General features: G+C 37.2%; 1 protein-coding gene across 1 annotated transcript in view; it reads right to left on the bottom strand.

The window, feature by feature from the left end:
• Positions 1 to 24192, bottom strand: part of LOC150091374 (SH3 domain-containing kinase-binding protein 1-like) — a 393836-nt gene that overhangs the window by 219948 nt on the left and 149696 nt on the right. Inside the window, exon 7 of the mRNA XM_090383547.1 lies at positions 3669 to 3856. Coding sequence (XP_090239673.1) covers positions 3669 to 3856 — 188 coding nt within the window. The remainder of the gene's footprint in view (positions 1 to 3668; positions 3857 to 24192) is intronic.

The following is a 24192-nucleotide window of genomic DNA, read 5'->3' as shown; positions in this document are numbered from 1 at the left end:
CGTGACCACCAAATACGGAGGATGCGGAAAGGTCAGGGAATGACCACCGCATATCCCCGGAGCAATATGGCCTTAGTTGCTAATGCACCTAAAAAACCAAATAACAACATCTAGCACTTAATCTGCTCAACAGCAGCAAGTATGGATATAACACCAAAGAAGGTAGGAAAAACCTGTATAACCTTACCCACCTGACGTACACGGATGACATCAAGCTCTACACAGTAACCAAGAAGCAACTCCAGACACTACTCTGGATCACCGAAGAATTCAGCAATGATATCAGGATGGAATTTGGTCTAGACAAATGCAAGATCCACGGACTGCATTAGGGGAAATTAGTCAGCCAAAACTATGAACTGCAGACTGGAAAAGAGATTGAAGTGACAGAAGGAGAGACTTACAAATACCCGAGAATGATGCAGGCTCGGGTCAAAGTCAGCCATGGAGAGATTAACAATAGCTCAGAAAGAGGGAGGAAGGGGCCTGACAGACCTCATCAAGCAACAGAAAACAGCGATAGCTAACCTGAAGTATTACTTAAAGAAAAATGCAGCAGCTACTGGGCCATAAGGAAGATAGACAAGCAGCATACCCCACCCAACCTAAGCAAGGAGTTCCCTCCCACCCAGACTGCACAAAAGAAGCTAGAAAGATGAGCGAAGAAGACACTCCAAGGCAGACACTACAATGGCCTCCACCAAGAACACAGATAAAATTGCTTCCAATGCATGGTTCACAAGTGGGACGCTCTTCCCCTAGACTGAAGGATTCATGCTTGTCATCCAAGACCAAGTAATGAACACCAGAAACTACAGAAAATACATCGCCAAGGAGCCCAGAGTGTCAGATGATACATGTCAACGATGCCATCTGGCCTCAAAAATGATCCAACACATCACTGGGGGGGGGATGCAAGGTGATCACCCAGACTGAGTACACTCGTAGACACAACAAGGTTGCTAGGATAATACATCAGAAACTAGCAAGGAAATGTAAGTTGATCAAAGAAAGTGTACCATATTACAATTAGGAACCCCATGCAGTACTGAAAACCCCACCCACAAGCTGTACGTGACCGCACCATAATAATGGACAAGACAATCCCACACAACACACTGGATATAACCTTTGTTGACAAGAAGGAAAAGGCTACCTATCTAATTTATATAGCAGTGTCAACCTCTAGAAAATGCATGATGAAAAAATCAGGAAGCACATGAACCTAAGACAGGATATCAAAGAGATGTGGCATATGCAACAACTAACGACTATCCTGATCATTGTGTCAACCACTAGTGTGGTGCCAAAGATACTGCCTAACAGCAATAGGTCTCCCATAGAACACCTACAAGGAACTCCAGAAAATCCCAATCCTGAACCCCTGTAGGATAGTCAGAGAGTTCCACGACCAACAGTAACACCAGACATAACCGCTGTGTGTACTTGGTAGAAATACCCGTCACGGGGTGGAACCTGCCAGTCAGGGAGAAATAATATAAGCGCAACAATAATAACAACAATAATAGTAATAATAATAACAAAAATAACAATAAAATAATATTATTTTATTGGCGATCATTGTATCAACCACCGGTATGGTGTCAATAACAGCCTAGCAGCAATAGGTCTCCCAGAGAACACCTACAAGGAACTTCATAACAGCCTAGCAGCAATAGGTCTCCCAGAGAACATCTACAAGGAACTTTAGAGAGTCACATAACAACAACCACCCTGCATACTTGGTAGCAATACCCCTCACTAGGTGGAACCCCCACTCAGGGAGAAATAATATAAAAGAGCAATAATAATAATAATCAAAAAAAAAAAAAAAAAAAAGACAAAAACCATTATATGTGTATTAAACATCAATACAATTCCTAAAGCACTGAGTTTCACCACTAATATTTCTCCATGTTAATGATCAGAAATTACTTGATTTTTAGAATTACAAATTACTAGAAGTTCTGGTAATCTCAATTAAGATTCTACAAATCAAAATCAACTGAATATTTATTAATTAACTTACATTAATGAATTACTGATTACTGTTTTTCAATCTATGAAGCAGAGATCACAGAACAAGACTACCATGAAGGCAGTTTTGTGGAATCTTCCAGGCTAACAGGTGATGAGAAATCAAACTATCATTGCTTGCAGATATTATGATGAGGGTCTTCTTTAGAGTGCTAAATAACCAAGTAATCCTAATATTGATCAAGCCAAAATTTTGCAGGACAGTTCTTGAAGATACATCATACACACCAATCTTATGGTGTTTATGACGTATCTCCAGGATATGCTTTATTGAAGACAAGGATACGAAATTTCCTCGACAGGACAGGATTACTTGTAATCCTGTCCCAGTTTTGTTTTCTGCTTTTATATTTAGTTTTTGCCAAATTGATTTTAAGGCCAAACTAATTTAAGTAGGAAATAACATGCTCTATATGCAATTTAAATGCATCCTCAGCATACCTAGATTACCTAGTAACTGATAACCACAGATACAAATCATTGGTACATGCAATAAAGTTATCCAACAAAAAAAGGAATCAAGATAAGTATAAATAATAAGCTGAAGGAAAAGACAGCAGAAATCAGCAAAAGAAATGGAACAATAGCACAGAAATGCAATCGTCTGATAGCATTTCTGTCCTCTTTCTGAAGCTAATTTCTGATAAGTTAACAGAAACACTTCAGTAATGAGTGGGCCTTGCAAGGATCCATCGATTAGATAACAATTCCTTGGAAATCAGTAACTGCTTTGAACAGAACTGAGTTCCTTGGAATTTGCTAATTGCTCTGAACAGAATTAAATGCCAAAACAAAGCATGTAGCTTTGTTCCCATGATTTATATGCATTAGAAACTAACTGATTAATATAGGTTACTGTGGATCTACATTCACACCCATAATGTGAGGTCTCAACTATGCTAAAACAGATTTGTTTAGAAATGGAAGGCAAGATTGATTTCTCTAAAATGATCAAAAACAGAGACCCAATTAAAATTGGTCTGAAGTCAGAAGCCTTCACACTTTCAACATTTCTGAGAGTTGCAATGACTTTATAAATTAACCAGTTCACTAGAAAAATTCCCTCCTTAAGAACCTTCTTCTTAATATAGTTTTTGATCTATTTACTTAAAAGGGGTACTCCAGCCTTAATTGGATAATTTCACTGCTATCGGAACACATCACACAGTGTTATTTTGCTAAGAATTAGCATTATTTTATTTTTTAAAGTATTAAATTGAAGTATTATCTCTTGCAAACAACAACAAGATTAAATGATGTCATAGGACTAAAGTGAAATCTGCAATGAAAGGTATACTTCTGTTCATTAAAAAAAAAAAAAAACCACCTCATTTTTACTTTCCTGTAGAGAACAATGTGAGCTCTTAAACTAGGATTATTTAGAATTGTATTGAGTGTATTTCAAATAACAGATTAAATGTACTATTTATTATCGATAGTAGTTCATCACAAAAAAGCTCAACTTCTTTTGACTTTATTTTATAATTATGGCAGGAGGGGGAAATCAGGTATAAGTTGTACCAGCAGCAACAAAAGAAAAGTGCCAATTTACACATTTTGCATGTAACTGAACCATTAAAAGAATAAATAAACACAACAGGCTGCTTTTTGAAATAAGTTAAAATACTTACATCTTCAACTTTTATCACTTCTACAAAATTATCAGGAAAGACACCAATTTGTCCATTCAATTCTCCTTTCCACCATCCTTTGTCTTCAACTTCCTTGGTTATAATTGTAATTATGTCCCCTTCTACAATACTAAGTTCATCTTCATTTTTGGCATCATAATTATAAAGTACCTTTGCTTGCTCTTTCACTGAAATAAACAAATATTAGTTTAATGTGCATAGCATACATGTGTGTGCACGCACGCATGGGTGCATGTGTGTGTGCACGCATGCAAGTATGCAGTTTCTTTACATTCCACAAAACAGTGAAAGCCACTCAAACAAGGTGCTATTTGTCTAGTTTTTGAAATTTTAAATGTCGTTTGAGCATTAATTTGGTAGCATTCTGAAAATATATAAAATATTTATTGGCTAACTGCTGCCTCTTCTTTTGTACAGTTGGATTATTAAGCAACATTTAACAGTTTATAAAGTCATCATGGCTATTATCATCAGGAGATGGCTAAATTTATATATACATGTAATTGTCATATTCAATTCTTGGGCATGTGGGCCTATTATTTAGAAAGCCATGTTGGGCCTATTATTATTAAAATTTAGAAAGTAAACTTTCTACATTTTAAACCCATGGTGATGCCTTTGCACTCTAGCCATTTTTATTGCTTTTCTTTTATTTTCTTCTCTCTCGCTCCTTTTATCTTTGTTGTATTATTTTTCATGCTTTCTTAGAAAAATGAAAAATAATATACAAAGATAAAAGAATAAAACCAAGCTGCATAAAACTGTTTTTGTGCAGTTTGGGTTATCGTAAGACCTTAGTGATATTTCAAATTTTATAAATACAATGACTCTTCAGTGGCTGTTTAAATTAATTAACCAGCCACATTTTGAGCCTATTATTCTTAGAAATTCTACTGTATTTTTGATTAATTAACATATTAACTAGTGTTTTACAAATAGATTAAATATACTTAATAGCATTTGTTAGCTTATTTTTTAAATTCAGCTAATGATTTTGTAAGTTAAGACTCACTATTTTACCGATATTGTTTCGGTGTTTTGATGTGAATATGGTAAGCACGCAACCAGTAACAGAAGAATAGTAGAGTTTTAATTGTAATAAATAACTAGTTTGAAGGTTTTAATCACTTTTCAGACATATATCTTTTGTATTTAGCTAAGGATATAATTAATTAACATTTTGATTACAGTATAGCATAGCTTGATAGCGTATATCTTGAACTCGATAGCGTAAGCTTTAACGAAAAACTAGATAGCATGATACGTATCACCCATTAGCTTAGTATAGTATTGTATAGTATAGTCAATTAATGAATTAAATTTATTAACCTTATTTTCATTGTTAAATAATTAAATTGTATTTAAATGGAAATCCTGTAGCAGACTCGATCAGCAAAGCAACGGGCACAAAGTAGCGCAAGTGCTGTGACTCAGGGGAGAACTGAAGGGGGCAATTCTCCAATGCATTACAGCCTAAAAAAATGTGCAAAGTGTGAAATGTTTGCAGATTTTCTGGAACTGGACATTATCTAGCCAAGGAGGATGTCTTTGTGTGTGCTAGGTGCAGAGAGTGTCAAGAAATTAGGCACTAACTCAGCGTTTTGATAGGAGCCACGAGAGTTTGAAGAATAAGGTATATACCATCGCAGGAATTAAAATGGACCATCGAGCTGTCAGCTGCCCAACTCACTGCAAGAGCTCACTCATGAGCATCAGGCAACAATCTTCAGAGTAGAAAGTGCTGGTTCCACAGGAGCTACTTATTGTCGATGACTCTATTGTCAGGGAGATGGGAAATATATTGTACAGAAAGGAGTGGAATAGGAACAGGGTAAGTTGATGATGCTGTAGAGCATATATAATCTTTTAAAGCAACAAAGGGTACACGGTGGCACGAATGACAAGAGTAGGAGATCTGTGGACTTACTTAAAAAGCACAGGTCAATGTTGAAAAAAAAGTCGCGAGTTAGGGTTAAATTTGAAAGTGTCTGCAATTCTGCCCATACAAGATAGGAGGGAGTATATGACGAGATCCTTGTCAATCAATTCGGCCCTGGAAAGATTGGTCCACTTGATATCAATGGTTCGATTGTTGATGATTCTGCTCAGATAGCTGACAAACTAAATGAGTATTTTGCATCTATATTCACACATGAGGAATTCTATAAGGAAGTGGAGGCCAGAAGCTTATCAAACTCTAACAGGGAGTTAATTATTTTGTAATTACTAAGAGAAAAGTGGAAGAGAAAAAGTTAAACATAAGAAAGGCCCCTGGGGTGGATGGGATCTATCCAGTTATATTACAGGAGGCAGCAAAGGAAGTATGCAGGCCCTTAGCCATGATTATGAGGGAATCCTTGGACTCAGGGGAGGTCCCCCCAGACACTGGAGATATGCAAATGTATCCCCAATTCACAAAGCAGGGATTGAAAGGTGACATGAGTAATTACAGACCAGTTAATTTAACTTCTGTTAAATTTAACTTCTGTTCTGCCTTTAGCCAACGTGAAAATAGAGTAACTGGTTAAAGAAGCACTGCAGGATCACCTAGACAAGACTGCAGTAATAGTTCAGACACAGCATGGGTTTGTTATCCAATCAGTAATCTAACTGGATACTACAAAGGAGCTGGATGCAAAAAATAATTTTGATATCATATACTTGGATTTTAGGAAAGCTTTCGATACTGTTGGACATGGAAGATTACTGTACAAGTTGGAACAGTATGGCATTAAGTGCAAGTTGCTGCTATGGATAAAGTGGGAGAAGACATAGATTGGTAATCAATGGACACTGCTCTTCGTGGACTAATGTTATTAGCGGTGTCCCCAGGGTTCCATGTTGGGCCCATTATTGTTTTCTGTATTTATCAATGATATTGATGAAGGTATATCAGGCTTAATGTCCGAGTTTGTACACGATACAAAGGTTGGTAGGGTTGTTAATGACAGTACGCTACAACAGGATCTGGAAAAGTTGAGCTGAGAGGTGGCAAATGCAAAGTGATGCATATAGGTAGCAGTAACCCCAGAGTAACATACCAAATGTGCAGTATTACATTAAGGGTTTGTTTGTTTCGGGATTTATTGGGCGCATCGGCAACTATGACCATAGTGCACCAGCATTAAGGGTAGTGGAGAATGAAAGACCTGGGAGTAATTGTGCAGTCAGATATGAAGTGTTCTGAGCAGTGCAAACAGACTGCCAGAGCAGTCATGGGGTATTGATAATGATATATAGGAATTTATTTTACTAGTAGGAAAAAGGGAGGTGATTATCCCTTTGTATAAGCCAACGGTCAGATCATGCCTTGAGTACTGAGTACAGGTCTGGAGGCCTCATTTTAGGAAAGATGTAGAGCTGCTTTAACGAGTACAGAGAAGGACAATGAGATTAGTGAGTGGAACGAAGTGTTGTTGTTACCAAGAAAGGCTTAAGTTCTGCAAATTGCAAAGTCTGGAGACTAGGTACCTGCGAGGTGATCTGATTGAGGTGTATAAGGCCCTGAATGGTTTGAGCAAGCTCAATGCTGATGGGATTCTTCTTCTTGCTCAGATTCCACACCTGAGGGGAGCATAAATTCAAACTGGGGAAAGACAGTTATAGAATAGATGTACAGAAATTTGCCTTTAGCCAACGGGTAAACAATGTTTTTACCAACAGTGATTGTTGGAAAAAAACTTCAATCTGCCATTGTTGAAGTCGACAGCTTAAATAAATTGAAGGCTGAATTACACAAACTTTTGGAGTGAATGGATGGGTGAAACATGACGGTTTTTTTTTTTTTTTTTTTTGGCTGATGCTACATAAGCTTGTTTTTTTGCGTCATATGCTTCTACTAATGCTAATACTAATTATATAATTTCTTTAAATTTATTTGCTTCATTGTTTACTTTGCTGATTAATTTTTAATGTTAACTTCATTATTACAGCTCTCACATTTACCTTAAGTGATATATTTTTAACCTTTATAAGCCAGGTGTTTATAACTTTTGGGCTGTACTTTCAGGGCTGATTCAGGTACTAAAAACAATGAAAAAAAAAAAAAAAAAAAAAGAAGTTTATATAAATATATGCCTGAAAATGGCTTTGTTTCCACGTTATAGCCTATTTTGTGCTCAAACAAATATCAACTTTACCTTTAAAATGAAGTGCTCAAAATGGTCATCTTGAGCAAATCTTGAATATATATTTGAATATGCCTAATCATGGACTGATGAGTTAAAAAAAACAGGTATTTGGATTTGCCGACATCCTTATTCTGCACATTGGCATTTCAATGAGTCAATGGGCATCACATCAATAGTGGATTTCAGCTGACCTACAGGTAAAAATTGAGTGGATTCAGGTCGAGGAAGAGGGCAGATCATGCAAAAGGATCCCCATGGTCTATCTAGCTAACAAAGAAATGCTCATCCAAATCCCACTTGGTTAAAATGAGGCTGAGTGCCATCATGCAACCACATAAGGTGACACAGAAGCCTATGGCAGATATAAATCAGTCTATAATCAAGTCAGACAAGGGGGAGAAATTGTTGAAGTTAAACATAAAAAAGGCACCTGGGATGGACAGGATCTATCCAGTTATAATAAAGGAGGCAGCAAAGAAGCAAGTGAACCCTTAGCCATAATTATGAGAACTTACTTGGACTCAGGGGGAGGTCCCCATGGACTGGAGCTGTGCAAATGTATCACCAATTCACAAAGGGATTCAAAAGGTGACACAACTAACTATAGACATGTTAGTTTAATTTGTGTCCCGGGGAAAATAATGAAATCACTGGTTAAAGAAGCATTGTAAGATCATCTAGACATGGGCTTGTTAAATGGAGGTCTTGTCTGACCAATTTGATTGGATAATATGATGTGGTCACAAAGGAACTGAATGCCAAAAATAATTTTGATATCATATACAGTCAGTCCTCGTATAGCACGATAGTTGTGTTTCTTGAAACCTTCGTGCAATGCAAAATCGTGCAATATAAACAGTCCCTATGGGAAAAATAGGGTTAGGTGCCAACCACCCTAGATTGAACACACATTTGTAACCAAACATTACCAAACACAATAAATAATCATAATAAAATACTTATGTATTTTATTAAGACTATTACGTAATAAAATATTACGTAATAGAGGGCCAGAGGCCGGTGTGATTTTGGCCATATGAGGCCACTATAAATTTTCCCGGGTAAGAATTTTTGACCCAGTCAGCCTCTGTTTTTATCGATATTGCTTTTCTTTTTCTCTGAATCTGTAGTGTCTTCATCAGGACGCTTCCTTTTCACACCTTTTAAGTATTTTACTCATTTTTAGGGAATAAAGCACAATTACAAAACGAGGAGGCACGCTTAATACACATAAACAAAGTTGCACGCGTGTAGCAACTGAATAATTTTTTGGTTTGGTTTGGTTTGGTTTTATTGGCGCATTAGCATCTAAGGCTATAATGCGCCAAGACCAGGTAACAACTGAATAAGCAACACCGTAAAGTCAGAGATACACTATTAACACCTCACCTTTTACTAAAGCACATTTCTAGGGGTTACTACTATAAAAACAATTTCCAGTTGCGTTACTGCTAGTGGAATCTGTTATAAACTGGTAGTAAACTTGATCTAACTGCATTTGCGATTATACTGATAGCTGGAATTGTGTTGGTTTTTTACGTTATTATGGTGAAATGTGTTTCCCCTTCACTGATATAAAACACATAAATACATTTTCAGAATCTTCTCTTCATTCCTATTGTGTTGCGTTCAGTTGGGGGTGATTCCGCGTTCGACTGCCATTTCTTGTAAACACAAACGCAAATCGTGCATAAGCGAATTCGGTTCGTGTTATATAAGATATCATTCCCCTATTTATAAATCGTGTATGATCGAATTCGTGTAGTGTAAACACGTGTTATACGAGGACTGACTGTACTCGGATTTCAAGAAATATTTTGGTACTGTTGCACATGGACGACAGCTGTACAAATTGGAGTGGTATGGCATTAAGGGTAAGTTGCTACAATGGATAAAGGGATGGTTGAATGGTAGTCGACAGAGAGTGGTAATCAATGGACACGGCTCTTTGTGGACAAATGTTATTAGTGGAGTTTTCCAGGGTTTGCCCATTGTTGTTTTGAATATTTATCAATGATATTGATGAAGGTAGATCAGGTTTAATGTCCAAATTGCAGATGATACAAAGGTTGGCAGGGTTGTTAAAGACAGTAAAGACAGTATGCCACTCCAACTGGATCTAGATAAGTTGGGCAAATGGGCTGAGAAGTGGCAACTGAAGTTTAACATTGACAAATGCAAAGTACTGAATATGGGTAGCAATAACCAAAGAGAAACGTACCAACTCTGTGGTGTTACACTCAGGGAAGTGGAAAGTGAAAAAGACGTGGTGGGTAATTGTGCAGTCAAATATGAAGTTCGCTGAGAAGTGCAGACCAGCAGCCAGGGCAGGTCATGGAGTCTTGTCAATGATATACAGCAGGCCCCCGTTATAACGCGGTTCACTTTACGCTGATTCGCTATAACGCTGTTCTAATATATAACCCGTCTCTGACTATAACGCTGTCACAGATCACTATAACGCTCTTTTACAGATTGCATTTTTGGAATATTTAACGAAATCGTTTCATTTGATGGAGTCGATAGCTTGAAAATGAATAGAAAAACAGCATTAAAACATTTCCACACCGACGTGAGAAATTTAGGACTTGCAAGTTTAACTGTAAGAACAATTAAAAAAAAAATAAAGAATTAATTTTAGCAGCAGGAAAGATAGCTGTTCCACTCCAAGCAACTAGGGCTAGGCCAGCTATTAGGATTGAAATGGGAGGACTTTAACTAATTTTATTGAAGATAATATTCCAATGCAGAATTAAGTTAAGTTAAATATTATAAAAAGAGTGTGTGAGAGAGAGAGAGAGAGAGAGAGAGAGAGAGAGAGAGAGAGAGAGAGAGAGAGAGAGAGAGAGAGAGAGAGAGAGAGAGAAAGAGAGAGAGAGAGAAAGAGAGAGAGAGAGAAAGAGAGAGAGAGAGAGATTAGCCAATATGATTATCTGAAGAAAACTCACCTAAAAAAAAATGTGGATCCATTTAAAACTGGTAAGGGCTGGTTGAATAGATTTTAAATCCAGGGAGAAGCCGCAAGTGGAGATCAAGGAGCCAAAACTTTCAAAAAAGAACTTGTTAAAATTATTGAAGAGGGGTATTATGTGTTATACTTCTCAACAAGTTTTTAACGTAGATGAAGCAGGACTTTTATGGAAACGAATGCCTAAAAGAAGTTTCATATTGAAAGAAGAAAAAAACATGCCAAGTTTCAAAGTGGTGAAGGATCGGTTGACTTTACTGTTGGGCGGTAACGCTGCGGGGGATTTAAAATTAATACCTTTTTTTAGTTTATTTGGAAGAGGGCCAAAGTTCAACCCAAAATTGACACATTTTTCATGGTTAAATTCATCAATTAAATTAAATCAATTTAGATCAATTAAATTCATGATTTTAATTGGAATTTTAAGTTTAATTTTGATACATAAGTAGTTACCACATAATTATATACGTATGTAATTCAGAATATTTTATATGTACAAATATTTGAATATTAAATATTTTGACCGACATTTGTGCATCTTTTCACTACCGTTTATTATTGATTAGGAAATATCCTATGGTACCGACCACAACTCACAAATACATATGTTACCTTATGAGAAAGCGGCACTCGCTTAGCGCGGATTCACTTGGCGCTCTGTTTTTACGGAACGAATTATGAGCGTTAAGCAGAGGTCACCAGTATAGGAATTTTGCTAGCAGGGGACAGGGAGGTGATTATCCCATTATACAATGCAATGGTCAGGCCACACAGAGTACTGTACAGGTCTGGAGGCCTCATTTTAGGAAGGATGTAGAGTTGCTAGAATGAGTACAAAGAAGGGCAACAAGATTGGTGAGGGGAACAAAAGGGTGCTACCAGAAAGGCTTAAGTTCTGCAAATTGCAGCACCTGCGAGGTGATCTGATTGAGGTGTATAAGGCCTTGAATGGGTTGAGCAAGCTGAATGCTAATCGGATTCTTCCTCTTGCTCAGATTAAGAACCTGAGGGGGCACAAATTCAAACTGAGGAAAGTCAGTTGTAGAATAGATGTGTGGAAATTTTCCTTTAGCCAGCAGGCAGTTGATTGGTGGAACAGACTTTCATCTTTCATTGTGGAAGTTGATAGCCTAAATAAATTTAAGACTGAGCTGGACAGGCATTTGGAATGAATGGAGGGGTGAAATGGGAGGTTTTTTTTTTTGGCTGATGCTAGCATAAGCTTGCTTTCTTGCATCGTATGCCTCCACTAATGCTAATAAGGAATTAGACAGCAAGAACTTCCTCTAGTAAATTTCGTAAGTCATTCCTTAAGAAAATTGTAACATGATTTTAGGAATTGGAATTAAGTAGCCGGCAATAATTCCTGCTCATAACATAACACTATTCTGCATTTTGAAAAAAAATATCACTGAATTCTGTTTCTGAATCATTCTGACCTCCATTTATTACCATCAATATCGGGTTTCTTCAGTCACAAAAGAAATTTTGATTTTTCACAAATTTTTATTAATTTTTGGCAAAATTTGTTTGTTTTGTTATAATCTTCACATGTTGGCAACACTGCCAACATGTGAAGACTATAACAAAATGCTACTTTTACCATACTTTTATATTTAAATAAATGTTTAAAACACTATTAAAAAGGGCAGTGTGGTAAAAAGTCCACTGAAAACTCACCTCTCATTTTAAAAACTGATCTACGATGGATCAAATTTTTGTTTCTTTGATTTTCTTGCAGAAGCTTCTACTGTATAGTCCCTCTTCAGCATCCAGCAATATTCAGCCATAATGTTGACATTCCACCTCCCCTGGTACCTCATCTCCACTAACACTTCCTATATTTTCAGGGAAGTAATTCAATATGGGGGTATAAAAAATTGGCATGTTTCGAGCCAGCTTTTTGAAGTTTGCCAACATATTTTCAACTATACTCTTGTAGTGTGGATCCTCGTTGTTCTCTAAGAAGTTCTCAACAACAAACCTGAAGCTAATCCTTGCCTGTTTTTCTCTTTTATTCATGGTTCTCTCAAAATCCTGGTCACTAGTCTGCAAATTTGAAGTCCAACAAAAGTACCTTTTTTAGCTTCTCTTAGGTGATCGATGGGAGTTTTGTACAGAGGTAGTTGAAGCAAGGACCTTCCTAGGGTAAAGCTTTCACAAACTTTTTTCATCAAACCTAGTTTTATGTATAAGGGTAGGAGGAGGAGGACAGCTTTGAGTCTACCAGTGGTTTATGAACTATGTTCTTTGATCCAGGCCCCTCTTTCGCCAGATGTTGACTTCCCATTGCTTTCTCCTTACCTGACTGTCCCATTAACAGAAAATGCAAGGCATTTTTGCGTAGCCAGACTGCTGTCCAAGTAAAGTGCCTATCACTTTAAAGTCATTACAGACCAACTGACCATATTCTTCATATTTAATATTTGTCAACAACTTCAAGTCCTCATATGTTTCTTTCAAATGCACACAGTGAGATAGTGGAATTGACCTAAATTTATTTCCATTATGGAGTAACATACCTTTGAGCCCTCTTTGATGAGTCAATAAAAAGTCTCCACTGTGTAGGATTAAAACTAATTCCTAAATAGTTCATTAAGTCATTTATATTAATGCAAATAAAACCACAAAATCATCCTCAGAAAAGTAGGGGACTAGTTCTCATTCTGTATGTTACAAGGGTCATCACTAAGTGAATAGAAAGAATACTTGATTGGAATCAACCAAAAGAGCAAGCTGGCTTTAGGACAGGATGCTCAACAATGGATCACCTTCATGTAATATCACAGCTAATGGAGAAGGAAAATGAATAAAAAAATAAACACCATTATGCCTGGCATTTGTGGATTATGAAAAGGAGTTTGATTCCATACAGCATATGGTAATGTTCCAGGCACTGGAAAGATGAACCATAGACATCCTGTTCATTATGATTTGGAAGAAAATATATGAGAATGCTACCACCTTTATTAGACTAGACAAAGACAGTAGCACATTTAAAATTGAGAAAGGAGTTAGACAAGGAGACACGATATCTCCGAAGTTGTTTACCACTGCCTTTGAAGAAGCTTTCAGAAGATTGGACTGGTTGAAAAAAGAAGTTAATGTGAATGGAGAGTACCGAAACCGTTTTTGATTTGCAGATGACATTGTGATTATAAGCCATGATCCTGAACAATTGGAGGAAAATCTTAATTGGTTATGCAGAGTTAGTAAGGATTTCGGACTAAAGATGAATAGAGTAAAAACAAAAGTAATGATGAAAAGTATCCCACAGGAAGGTGGGATATAATCATTGAAGGAACAGGAATTGAAAAGGTGGATTCATATACTTATCGTGGACAACTCATTAGCTGTAATAATGATAAATGGCTAGAAGTCAAGAGAAGAATAAATTTTGGATAGTAGCACACAGGAAATATGGTGAGGAGCAATATATGACTTTGGTCCTTGAAGCAATATGTGACTTTTGTCCTTGAGGCTGTCGCAGACATTCTCTCAGATATGCCCAACAAGCTGTGCTTGCTATCTCAGAGTCTAAAACGCTGATGGAACTGATATTTGGGTGAAACTCAAGTCAAGTGGATCCAATTTTGCGAAGTGGGGACAGTCTGTGACAACCAAATACTCTACTTGCACCTTCATGACGGTGGGACTGTTATTAATCCTGGGTATAACGCTAATGTGCAAGCACATGTGGGTAACCACCCACACCACACGGAGGAATGCCACCCCTCTGTGTTATCAGGAAATACTAGGTGATGGATGACTCATCACCTGGTGCAACATCATCACTTTGCTTATTGCAGACATGAAGTGGTGGAACCCATGTTTAGACTCTAGAGTTAATTTGTGATCAACCCTCCCCATCTCTTCCATCATGCAGTTATGATTGATGTCTTTTGAGGTTACAATGAACACCATGGCAAGATCCAAACTTCCTTATATTTCAAGGATACAGGGTCTAAAACGGTATTCGAAGGCCGGCCACTTGTTACACCGAACCGAACCTATTGGTAACTCTCTAGGACACTTCTGGATCAGCTAGTGTATAACCTTGCTGCCTCTACTCTGCCAGATAGTGACTGGATAGAGTTTGAGTAATCGGGAGCCATTGTCGAGGCCATGTTATGTCAAGCAACTGGGTATATTCTTACCATGTGTACGCCATATCCAAAAAAATTTCATTACTTCATACAGCATGTCCCCCCCGCACCTTTTGTTATTACTGAATACACCATGAATTGACAAACTAATAGAGCAAACTTATCTGTGAAAAGATCTACACCTCCCAAACACTTCCTAGGTCATTTCACAAATATACGTGGTCTCGGTTTTAATCTCAATGATGTCCACTTCCACTTATAGTCTGCTAAACCCCATGTACTTTATCTGACAGAATCTCAGTTATCGGTTGATTCAACCACTGTTCACTCAGTTGCCCAAATTATTTACTGTATGATTCCTTGAAAGCACAACTCAAAGGTGGTACTTGTGCACATGTCCATTCCGATATTCCCTGTCAGAGACTTGGTATGGAATTTCCTCTTTTTGATCTTCTCTGGCTTAAAATCTCTCTACCTCATTCTGTAAAATTCATCTGTTGTCTCTACCGTTCTCCCCCACTAATCACTTGGAACTCTTTGACTTCATCTCTTTGCAACTCGACTTTCTCCAGTGCAACTTTCCTAACAGTGAGGTAATTTTCCTTGGTGATTTTAATGTTCACAACTCCAGCTGGCTTCCGTTTTCTAGTCACACAGATCCAGCTGGTCGAGATGCTGAGGCTTTTGCATTACTAATGACCTTGCACAGATTGTTCATTTACCTACTAGAATACTGGACAATCCAAACCATACAGTCAAAACATTTGACCTTTTTCTCACAAACAACCCTTCTAAGTATACGGTTGAAGTGAGTGGTCCTTTACACACCTCAGACCACAACTTGGTGATTGTCTCTTCTCCAATGGAGCCTTTATCTCATGGCTATTCCCAACCTCATGTTGCTTGGCATTACAAGAATGTAAAATGGGATGACCTGCGAGATTTCTTTTCCTTCGTTGGATTACTGTTTCAAAACTTCTGATGTCAATGTTTGCTCAGATCATGTCAGTGAAATTATTCTTGTCGGAATGGAAGCCTTTATTCCACAATCCACCTTAAATTCTCGTCCTTTATCTGAAACTCAGTTTTCCAATAAATGTGCTAAGGCTGTTCAAGAGAAGAATGTTGCATATCGTAATTGGCTTGTTTCCAATTCTTCAGTTTCGTTTTCTGCCTATGCCAGAGCTCACAACAATTGTCAAGCAGTTACCAATCAGTCCAAATCAGACTGAGAGTGATGGTAGATGGCTCTGTCTTCTAACTCTTCCACTAATGCTGGTGTCCCCCAAGGTTCAGTTCTTTCCCCCACTCTTTTCCTCTTGTATATTAATGACCTTCTTCCGACCAGAAATCTTATCCATAGTTTTGCTGATGACAGCAAATTGCATTCCACTTTCCAGTTAGAGAAACCTTGCCCTTCTCAATCAGCTTCAACTTCTCGAATATCCACTACCACAGACCCAGCTATCCACATTACAAATATTGCTTCCTCTCAATCTAAAAAAACTTGGTTTTCTTTTTCATTCTCAGCGTTACTTTTCTTCCAAACAGCTGTTCACTGTGTACAAATCGCAAATCTGCCCTACCATGGAATATTGTTCCCACATCTGGGGTGGTGCCCCCAAAATCCCTCTCAAGCTTCTGGATTCCATTCAGAAGAGGGCAGTTAGGTTAATTAATGACTCATCTCTAACAGAATCTCTCCACTCTGTCTCATAGATGTGCTGTTTCTGCTGAATGCCTTTTCTACAGATACTTCCATGGGCATTATTCTTCCGACTTGGCCTCTATAATTCCTGCTCTCTCTTTCAAAACAGTTCGAACACGTGCCGCCACCAGCTAACATCCATTTGCTGTCCAAATTCAAACTCACAGAACCAACCTTTCATCTTCCTTGTTTATTCATTCAACTGCCATTTTATGGAACAACCTTCCTTCATGCATATTTCCTGAATATTACAGTCTACAGAAGTTCAAGTCTAATATCAACAATTATCTTCTTTCGTCTTCTCAACCTGCAACCCATTCACAGTACTGAGTACTACAGGTTCAAATACCTCTCTTGTTTGGGGTTTTCACTTAAAAATAAAAAATAAAAAAATACCACGAGAAAAATGTCCCATGTGCTAGAAGATCTGACTTAAGTCAAGAATCAAGGACTTCTGCAGATTCCTTTGGTAAATTTATATCTTTTTACACAGCATGTGTAAAAAGATTTCCTAGCAAGAACTTAGGATCTGAGTTCTTGCTAGGAAAATAGTTGGGAGCTGGACTCAATGTCTCCAGGCATGTAGACTTCAATTTTATCTACAGACACTTCACAAAGAGAATGCTGAACATTTTCCAATACAAGTGGAAGGCATGGAATCAGCAGGTTATTTTAAGAAGAAGAACAACAACTCTTTATTGTATACAGAAGGCACATTGCTGTATACAACTCCCTTCATGGCTACAAGCCAGGAGTTAATATCTATCTGGGTCTGGTCTAATGGCAAATAGAATATTAGGATACACAATGCCCTTCTTACTCTTTGCATTGTATCTCTCTACATTAACTATAAAAGTAACAGTCATCACAGTGGTTTGTAGGTTTCCACCAAATCATGGAATTGCAAATGGTATAGCCTTCTTTTTATCATTTTTCTACAATCTCAATGCTTAAACACAGGTTTTGGCAAACTTCATGTGGCGGCCATAAGCACAATACATATTTTTTACAAATTCTGTAATATCTTGTATTTTCTTGAGGACTACATAACTTCCATAAATATAGCAAAATACATTTGGATTGTTTAAACCCTTGCATGAAAACAATTTTACCCACTTTTCAGCACAAGTCTGACACTACAACCTCAAAAACAAACTGAGCTCACACTGATAAACACTGCTGTATGGAGCTCTCAAGGTCAAGAAACAAATGATTGAAGGCAGTGTGTTGTCAACACAGATTTAGTTTACAAATTCCTCAAATTCACTCATAACTTAATAAATTCAATAATACAATTCATAACATCAACTTAAGTGATTTGTGAAAAAAAAAAAAAAAAAAAAAAAAAATGGATAACGTTAAGTTTACAAGCATCAAAAACCATGCTGGTTGGTTTTAACAGGAATTTACTGGCACAAGGGCAACTAAGACCAAATTGTGCCTGTCACAGTAATTGTGCAAATGAATTTTTTCCCCCCTTTTTTTTCATTCATGTGTCAGATTACTTCATATAAATGAATTTGTTTTAAAAAATTAAATAAGGCGGACAGATTTGCATCATCACTGAGAATATGGTTCATCTCTAATGAATTGTTTTGGAAGCCGATTTAAAATTTGTCAATCGAGCAGCATGATCTTGGGGACACTCGAGGAGGATATATTTCATTGCTAGTAGGGAGGGACAATAACGGCAGTGAGGAGGTTCATCACCTGTCAACAAGTGGAAGTGGGAATGTCCAATGTGTGTTCTTCCTCTTTCCTTCTGTTTAATTGTGAACTAGATTTCCAGTATTGTGGCTTTTTCTTTATTTGGAAGAGTTTATTATGAGTTTGTTGCTGCCATACTGATGCCCATTGGTAATAACATAATAACTGTTTTATGATGAGTTTGCAGTCCACATAAGGAATCAAGGCAAGTGAAGACACAGGGTTGACTGGACTTTCAAAAACCATGCAGACTGATGTAATTATTAAACTGGTTCCTGGTTCAATGGATGATGGAAACCCGATCATGCGACTTCTGGCAAAGCCAGCCTCATCAGGAAACAACACATGGGTAGAAAAATTGGATCACAAGCACATTGCTGTGGGAACTAAATACAAAAAGCTTCTTTGTTGTGGGAAATCAGCTTCAGTAAGGTCTTGTAATCTTTGAATGTGACATGGATAATGTTGTTGTTGTTTCAATAAAATTCTCCTATGATCTCTGCTGATGCTATGCTTTGGGTTTCACCACCAAATACTAGAATTCAAGGATTTTCTCTACAGACTTTTCAGGACCAGCTCCTCTAGTTGACTAGCACCAACTGAAACTTGCCTATCGAATGATCTTCCAAGATTCTTGTCTATTCTCTGAAATGTCTTATTTGGCAGACTGACTATTTGGAAGCCTATCCACATACACATGTTCTGCTGTGGCTGTTGCAAGTTGCTACATGAGATGCATGTAGAGATTTGCTCCCCACATCCCTCAGTGAACTGAACCACACTAAGAATTAATTTTGTTTATGAAGTTACAACTATGACCAGTAAAATACCATTCCAAAATAAATTCTGTTTATGCATGATAGAATAGTAACCAAATTTTATGCCAAGCTATGTGCTGTAATGTAGTTTTCTTACCAAGAAACCAACAGAAGTTTATTTATCAGATAATTTCTAGAACACAAATTTGGAAACAAGGCAATTTCAAGAATTTGTTTATATAAACTTTTTTTCCATTTTTTCCAGGCCTGGAATCGATTACAAAAAATTCTGTTAATTGTAGTAATATTTTAGGGAATATATATACCATGCTCTGGTTACTGCAATGCAGCTAAAGCCTCTTTGCTTTAGTTGCGTTATACTACTCTCCACAATGTATCTGCACATATGTCAGTTTCACACTGTTGTCACTGCCACTCACTTCATATCGGAGCCCCGTTGGTCACTATGGCACACTCCACCTGCTTGAGCAAGCTCTCCACCAACAAACCATAAGGCACAAATGGCATAGTTCATATAGCTCTAAAAGGGGTTCCCAAACCTTTTAAACATGTGGAGCCCCACATCAGAAAGAAAAAACATTCCAGAGCCTTAATAAAAAAAAAATACACTAAAAATAGAAACAGTCGGTCACTAGCACCAGATAAAGTTTACTTCAAGCTTTTAGAATAAAAATTTATTAAAAATATCAATACTTAAAGAAAAATTTTACTTCTACTTGTTCAAAATTTCTGCTCGGAAAATTTATATCAGTAAAAGTACAGTGTACTTATTTATTTATTAGTGGCTTGGATGGGCTTACTTTTGTTCACAAAGTACTTCAATATTTGGAGTTATGGTTGTTACTTGCAAGTGCAAATCATCTTCAATATTTAGCTTGTTTCTAAATTTGGTCTTTGTAGCTGAATACTGTGAAAATGTTTTCTCACTAAGATAGATCATTGTGTTTGTGAATATAATAGTTCATGAATATAGCAAACAAACACAGCAACATTGTATAACCTGCGACATCATTGATTCATCCATCTGAAGCAAAAAAGTTGGACTCGCTTTTACTCGCCTTATTAACTCCATTAAGCAATTTGCTGACATATCCTTGATTCTTCGAGAAACTGAGTTGTCAGAAAGGGGCACAGAATTAATGTTTTTAAGAAATTTCTCATCAATCATGCACTTTATCATATGTTTTGCACATGGTTTTATCAAACCTTCTGCAATTGTATGAGCTTCACCTGCTCTTGCAATATGAACTAACAAGATAAGAAGCAATAAGAGCACCTTTGTTGGACAAACAAATGAAATGTAGCTTTCCTTGCATTTATGCAAGCACTTTTGAAATACTCAGATGTTCCATTTTTTTAATTGGGAGTGTTTGGTTTCTATATGCCGTTTTAACTTTTCTGGATGAAACTACTGTTAATCAACACTGTTCCACATTCAACACACAACCCACTAGGTTCATTTTCATTAACTGTCCAGGTAAAACCATATTCAATAAAACTTTCATCATACTTTCTTTTCCTTCTTGTTTCACTACTTCTTGCACCATCCTGCATTGAAGTGCTTACACATGATGATAACGTCAATTAATTTGTATTAGGCCTACATTTATTACTGATATTCAGTAATAGATTTATTACTGATATTCAGTAACTTATCCATTATAAGGGTGACAACTAATTATTAACTTGTCTAAAAACTATTCTTATATCTTTGACACTTCAAAAGTATTTTCATGGACACCAGAGAATATGTGACCAATATATATATATATATATATGAAAATTAGCAATAAATACACCAATAAGCCTTTATTTTAAAGTTAAAAGAGTATGAACACTTGATCCAGCTCATTACCAGCTCTATAAAAAGCATTGGGCACATTGGGTACGGAGGAAAGCACAATATGATTGGATCTCCTATAGAATGAAACTGGGAAAAGAATTTACAACAACAGGAACCAACAATTCTCCATAATGCCAGATGTCTTCCTCGAGTGGAACAAGCAGCTTGAAACCAGGTCCCTGCTTTCCCCATTCCCTTCATATAGGTTAACCCACCATCAAACCAAACATCACTGGATAAAATAGCCATCTAAAAGGAACACCTTATTGAAGTCATCAACAGTCTTCCCAACAAGTCCACCACTGGCCCTGACAGATTCCCTATTTTTATGGCTTAAATTATGTAGTGCATATATCAATGACCACCTGCTTGAAGCATACAACTCCATTCTCACAACAGGAGCTTACCCTACTATCTGGAACACAATTATGTCTATCCTGTACCAAAAATGTCTAACCCTAAATTGTCTAACAATTACAGACCAATTGCTGTAGGATGCACCTTTCTCAAAATCAAGGAAAATGCCATACTCCCTGCTCTTACCCAGCATATGTTTGGCCATAACCCTCCATAGTATACTACCCAGCCGATCCACTACCACCAACCTTATGGATGCACTTTTCAGAATAGAACACATTATAAGCAACAAAGAGCAACATGATATATTGTGTTCTCGATATTAAGATAGTTTTTGACAACCTGTCCATCCATTCACTATGCACCATTTTATCCAATTACTACAAAATTTCTAGCCATCTATTAGATCTTCTCAAGAAGCTCCTACAGTCCAGGACCCTATGGATAAGAAACCAGAAACACCATCATCAAATTGTCTGCTCCAGAGGACTCTCCCAAAGGGGTGTTCTCTCTGCCACCCTCTTCATTGCATCTTTGGAACACTTCCTCGCAAATCATGCTATCTTTACCTCGTAAGCCACTGATTTAAAGTTTTTATTGTGACAAAATGTCCCCAGGCTCTCCAGTGTTCCACTGTGACCTCCAGCTGACAACTACAAGAACTTTAAAATTACCTTCATGTGATTGGGCTCTCCATAAACAAAGAGAAAACTGCTCAACCTACTATAATCAAGAGAAATATTAATGATGTGAATATCATAATTGAGAACTCTCCAGTTAAAAAAGTCAATCAGCATAAAGATTTTGGCATCATCTAGGTCAAAGACCTTACATTCTTGCCTCATTTTAATGATACTAGGGAAAAAAACATTCAGCTATATGGACTGTGAAACAGGAGATCTCCAATTATCATAATCCGCATCTTATCAGCAACTATATTCTTCGCTGCATAATGCCTATTCCCTGATATGCCTCTACTATATGGTCCTCAGCCTCCATCATACCAAACCAGGTTCTTATCCCTCGAATATTGGATTTTAAAATGGCTGAATAAGAGTGCAGGTCTACCATCAACTGTTCAAAATATGTCATGCTCTCCCATCTAAATTTGCTACCATGGAGAGATCACATCTCTAGGAACCTTGTTATCTTCGCTCAGCTCTTGCCCAGAAAACTAAACTTGCCTGATATCTGGGAGATCATTGCCAGACTGTCAGATTGGAATAGAAGCTTTACCAATGCACTCCCATACAGATCTAAACTCCACAATATGATCTCTCCTTGGACTATATGTTTCTATTTAACACTAATGAAATATTTAACACATTATCCATAGACTTCCAGCTGTCCAACGACAAAACCTACAGGTATTCCACTCTCACAGATATGTATGCCCTCGTTAAGCTCTAGGTGAGATTATGTCTGTGAAGCTAAGTTGCATGCATTGATGTATTTATGTATATAAACCAAAGGCTGGTTTAAGGCATGTATTGTATTAACCTCCCTGATACCTCTGTACATAAATTGTATATAGTTTGTCATTTTTGATTCATGTAACCATGTCAATTCATGTATTGTCATGTAACTTGTGTCCTCTAGCTGCATTGCTGTAAAGGGACATTCCTTTGGAAATAAAATGATATTATTAATAATAATAATAAAAATGAGGTGTTTTGGTTCAATGTCACTGTAACAAGCACGCGCACACTCTTTACATAAATAACGTGCACATTGACAGTCCAAAGTCACTCAGAAAATGCCAAATTTACTTTTTACTTTTATTGATTCAATTTTATAGTTTTAGAAAAAAAATATTAACATTCTAAAATTTCCTCGTGGAGCATAGTTTGAAAAAGCATGCTCAACAACATATAGTTCTACATGCCTCTTGCAGAACAGTGACTAGCTGAGATACTGATGTGGGATGTGTTCCTTTGGCACTCACCTCTGACATTCCAGTTCATCCCATAAGTGTTCCATTGGGTTCAAATCAGGACTCTAAATCAGCCGTTTCACTTGTGTGCATTTATGCCCACAAATCATTTTCAAACAGCACTGGTGGAACATTTAGGTATAGCATGGAGAAGCCTATCACAGGGAGCATGGAATTTGCAAAATGTTAATGCAGGCATTGGCATTCGTGGTTTCCCATAGAGCCAACTATAAGGAAACAAGCTCCACACCACACTCCACCTTCTCTGATCTTCACTGTCAGCACAATGCACTCCAGTAGTCGATGTTCTCCATGAATCCTTCACATCCACCCTTCAACATGGAACAGGATGTAGTGAGTTTCATTACTCCATAAAACTCATTTCCACTGCTCTACGGACCAATCATGACATTTTTTTTCATCATGCAAGTTTAGACTACCAAATGTGATTGGTGATATTTAGCTCATGCACCACACTTCCCCATGAAAACTGAGGTTGTGGAGCACTGTACACAGTATATACATGCAAATACTTAAAATCCTGATTGATGTTTTGCGGGGAGATGTGATATTATTGCACTAATCTTCTGAATATCCTCTGACCTCGTGTAGTGGGTTCCTGTGTGCTGTTTAATGGAACCACCATTATCAGGTAATACACAGAAGGGGGTGGTACTGTCATGGTTCCATTTCATGATAACATCACTGCTGGTTGACTCTGAATAGTGTAGGTTGTCAGCAATTGCATGATCGATAAGCCGACTGATTCTCTTTACTAATTATAATTATACAATTTCTCCTTACTGTAAAACAATTTGTAAATGATTAGGGGTTGTTGTATCAGTTAAGAAACGCTAAAAGCATTCAAAATTACATTATGAAACATGGAATATTTACCTAACTATTATTAGAGCTTATAGTTCACCTATATTTGCACTCCCTTCTTGCCAAGTTCCTATGAGAATTTCAAAC

The sequence above is a fragment of the Mastigoproctus giganteus genome, chromosome 1 (genome assembly GCF_048544385.1).
Source record: "Mastigoproctus giganteus isolate SK-2022 chromosome 1, ASM4854438v1, whole genome shotgun sequence".
Lineage (NCBI taxonomy): Eukaryota > Metazoa > Arthropoda > Arachnida > Uropygi > Thelyphonidae > Mastigoproctus > Mastigoproctus giganteus.
The sequence above is the reverse complement of the archived record's forward strand: the minus strand, read 5'-3'. Positions and strand labels throughout refer to the sequence as shown.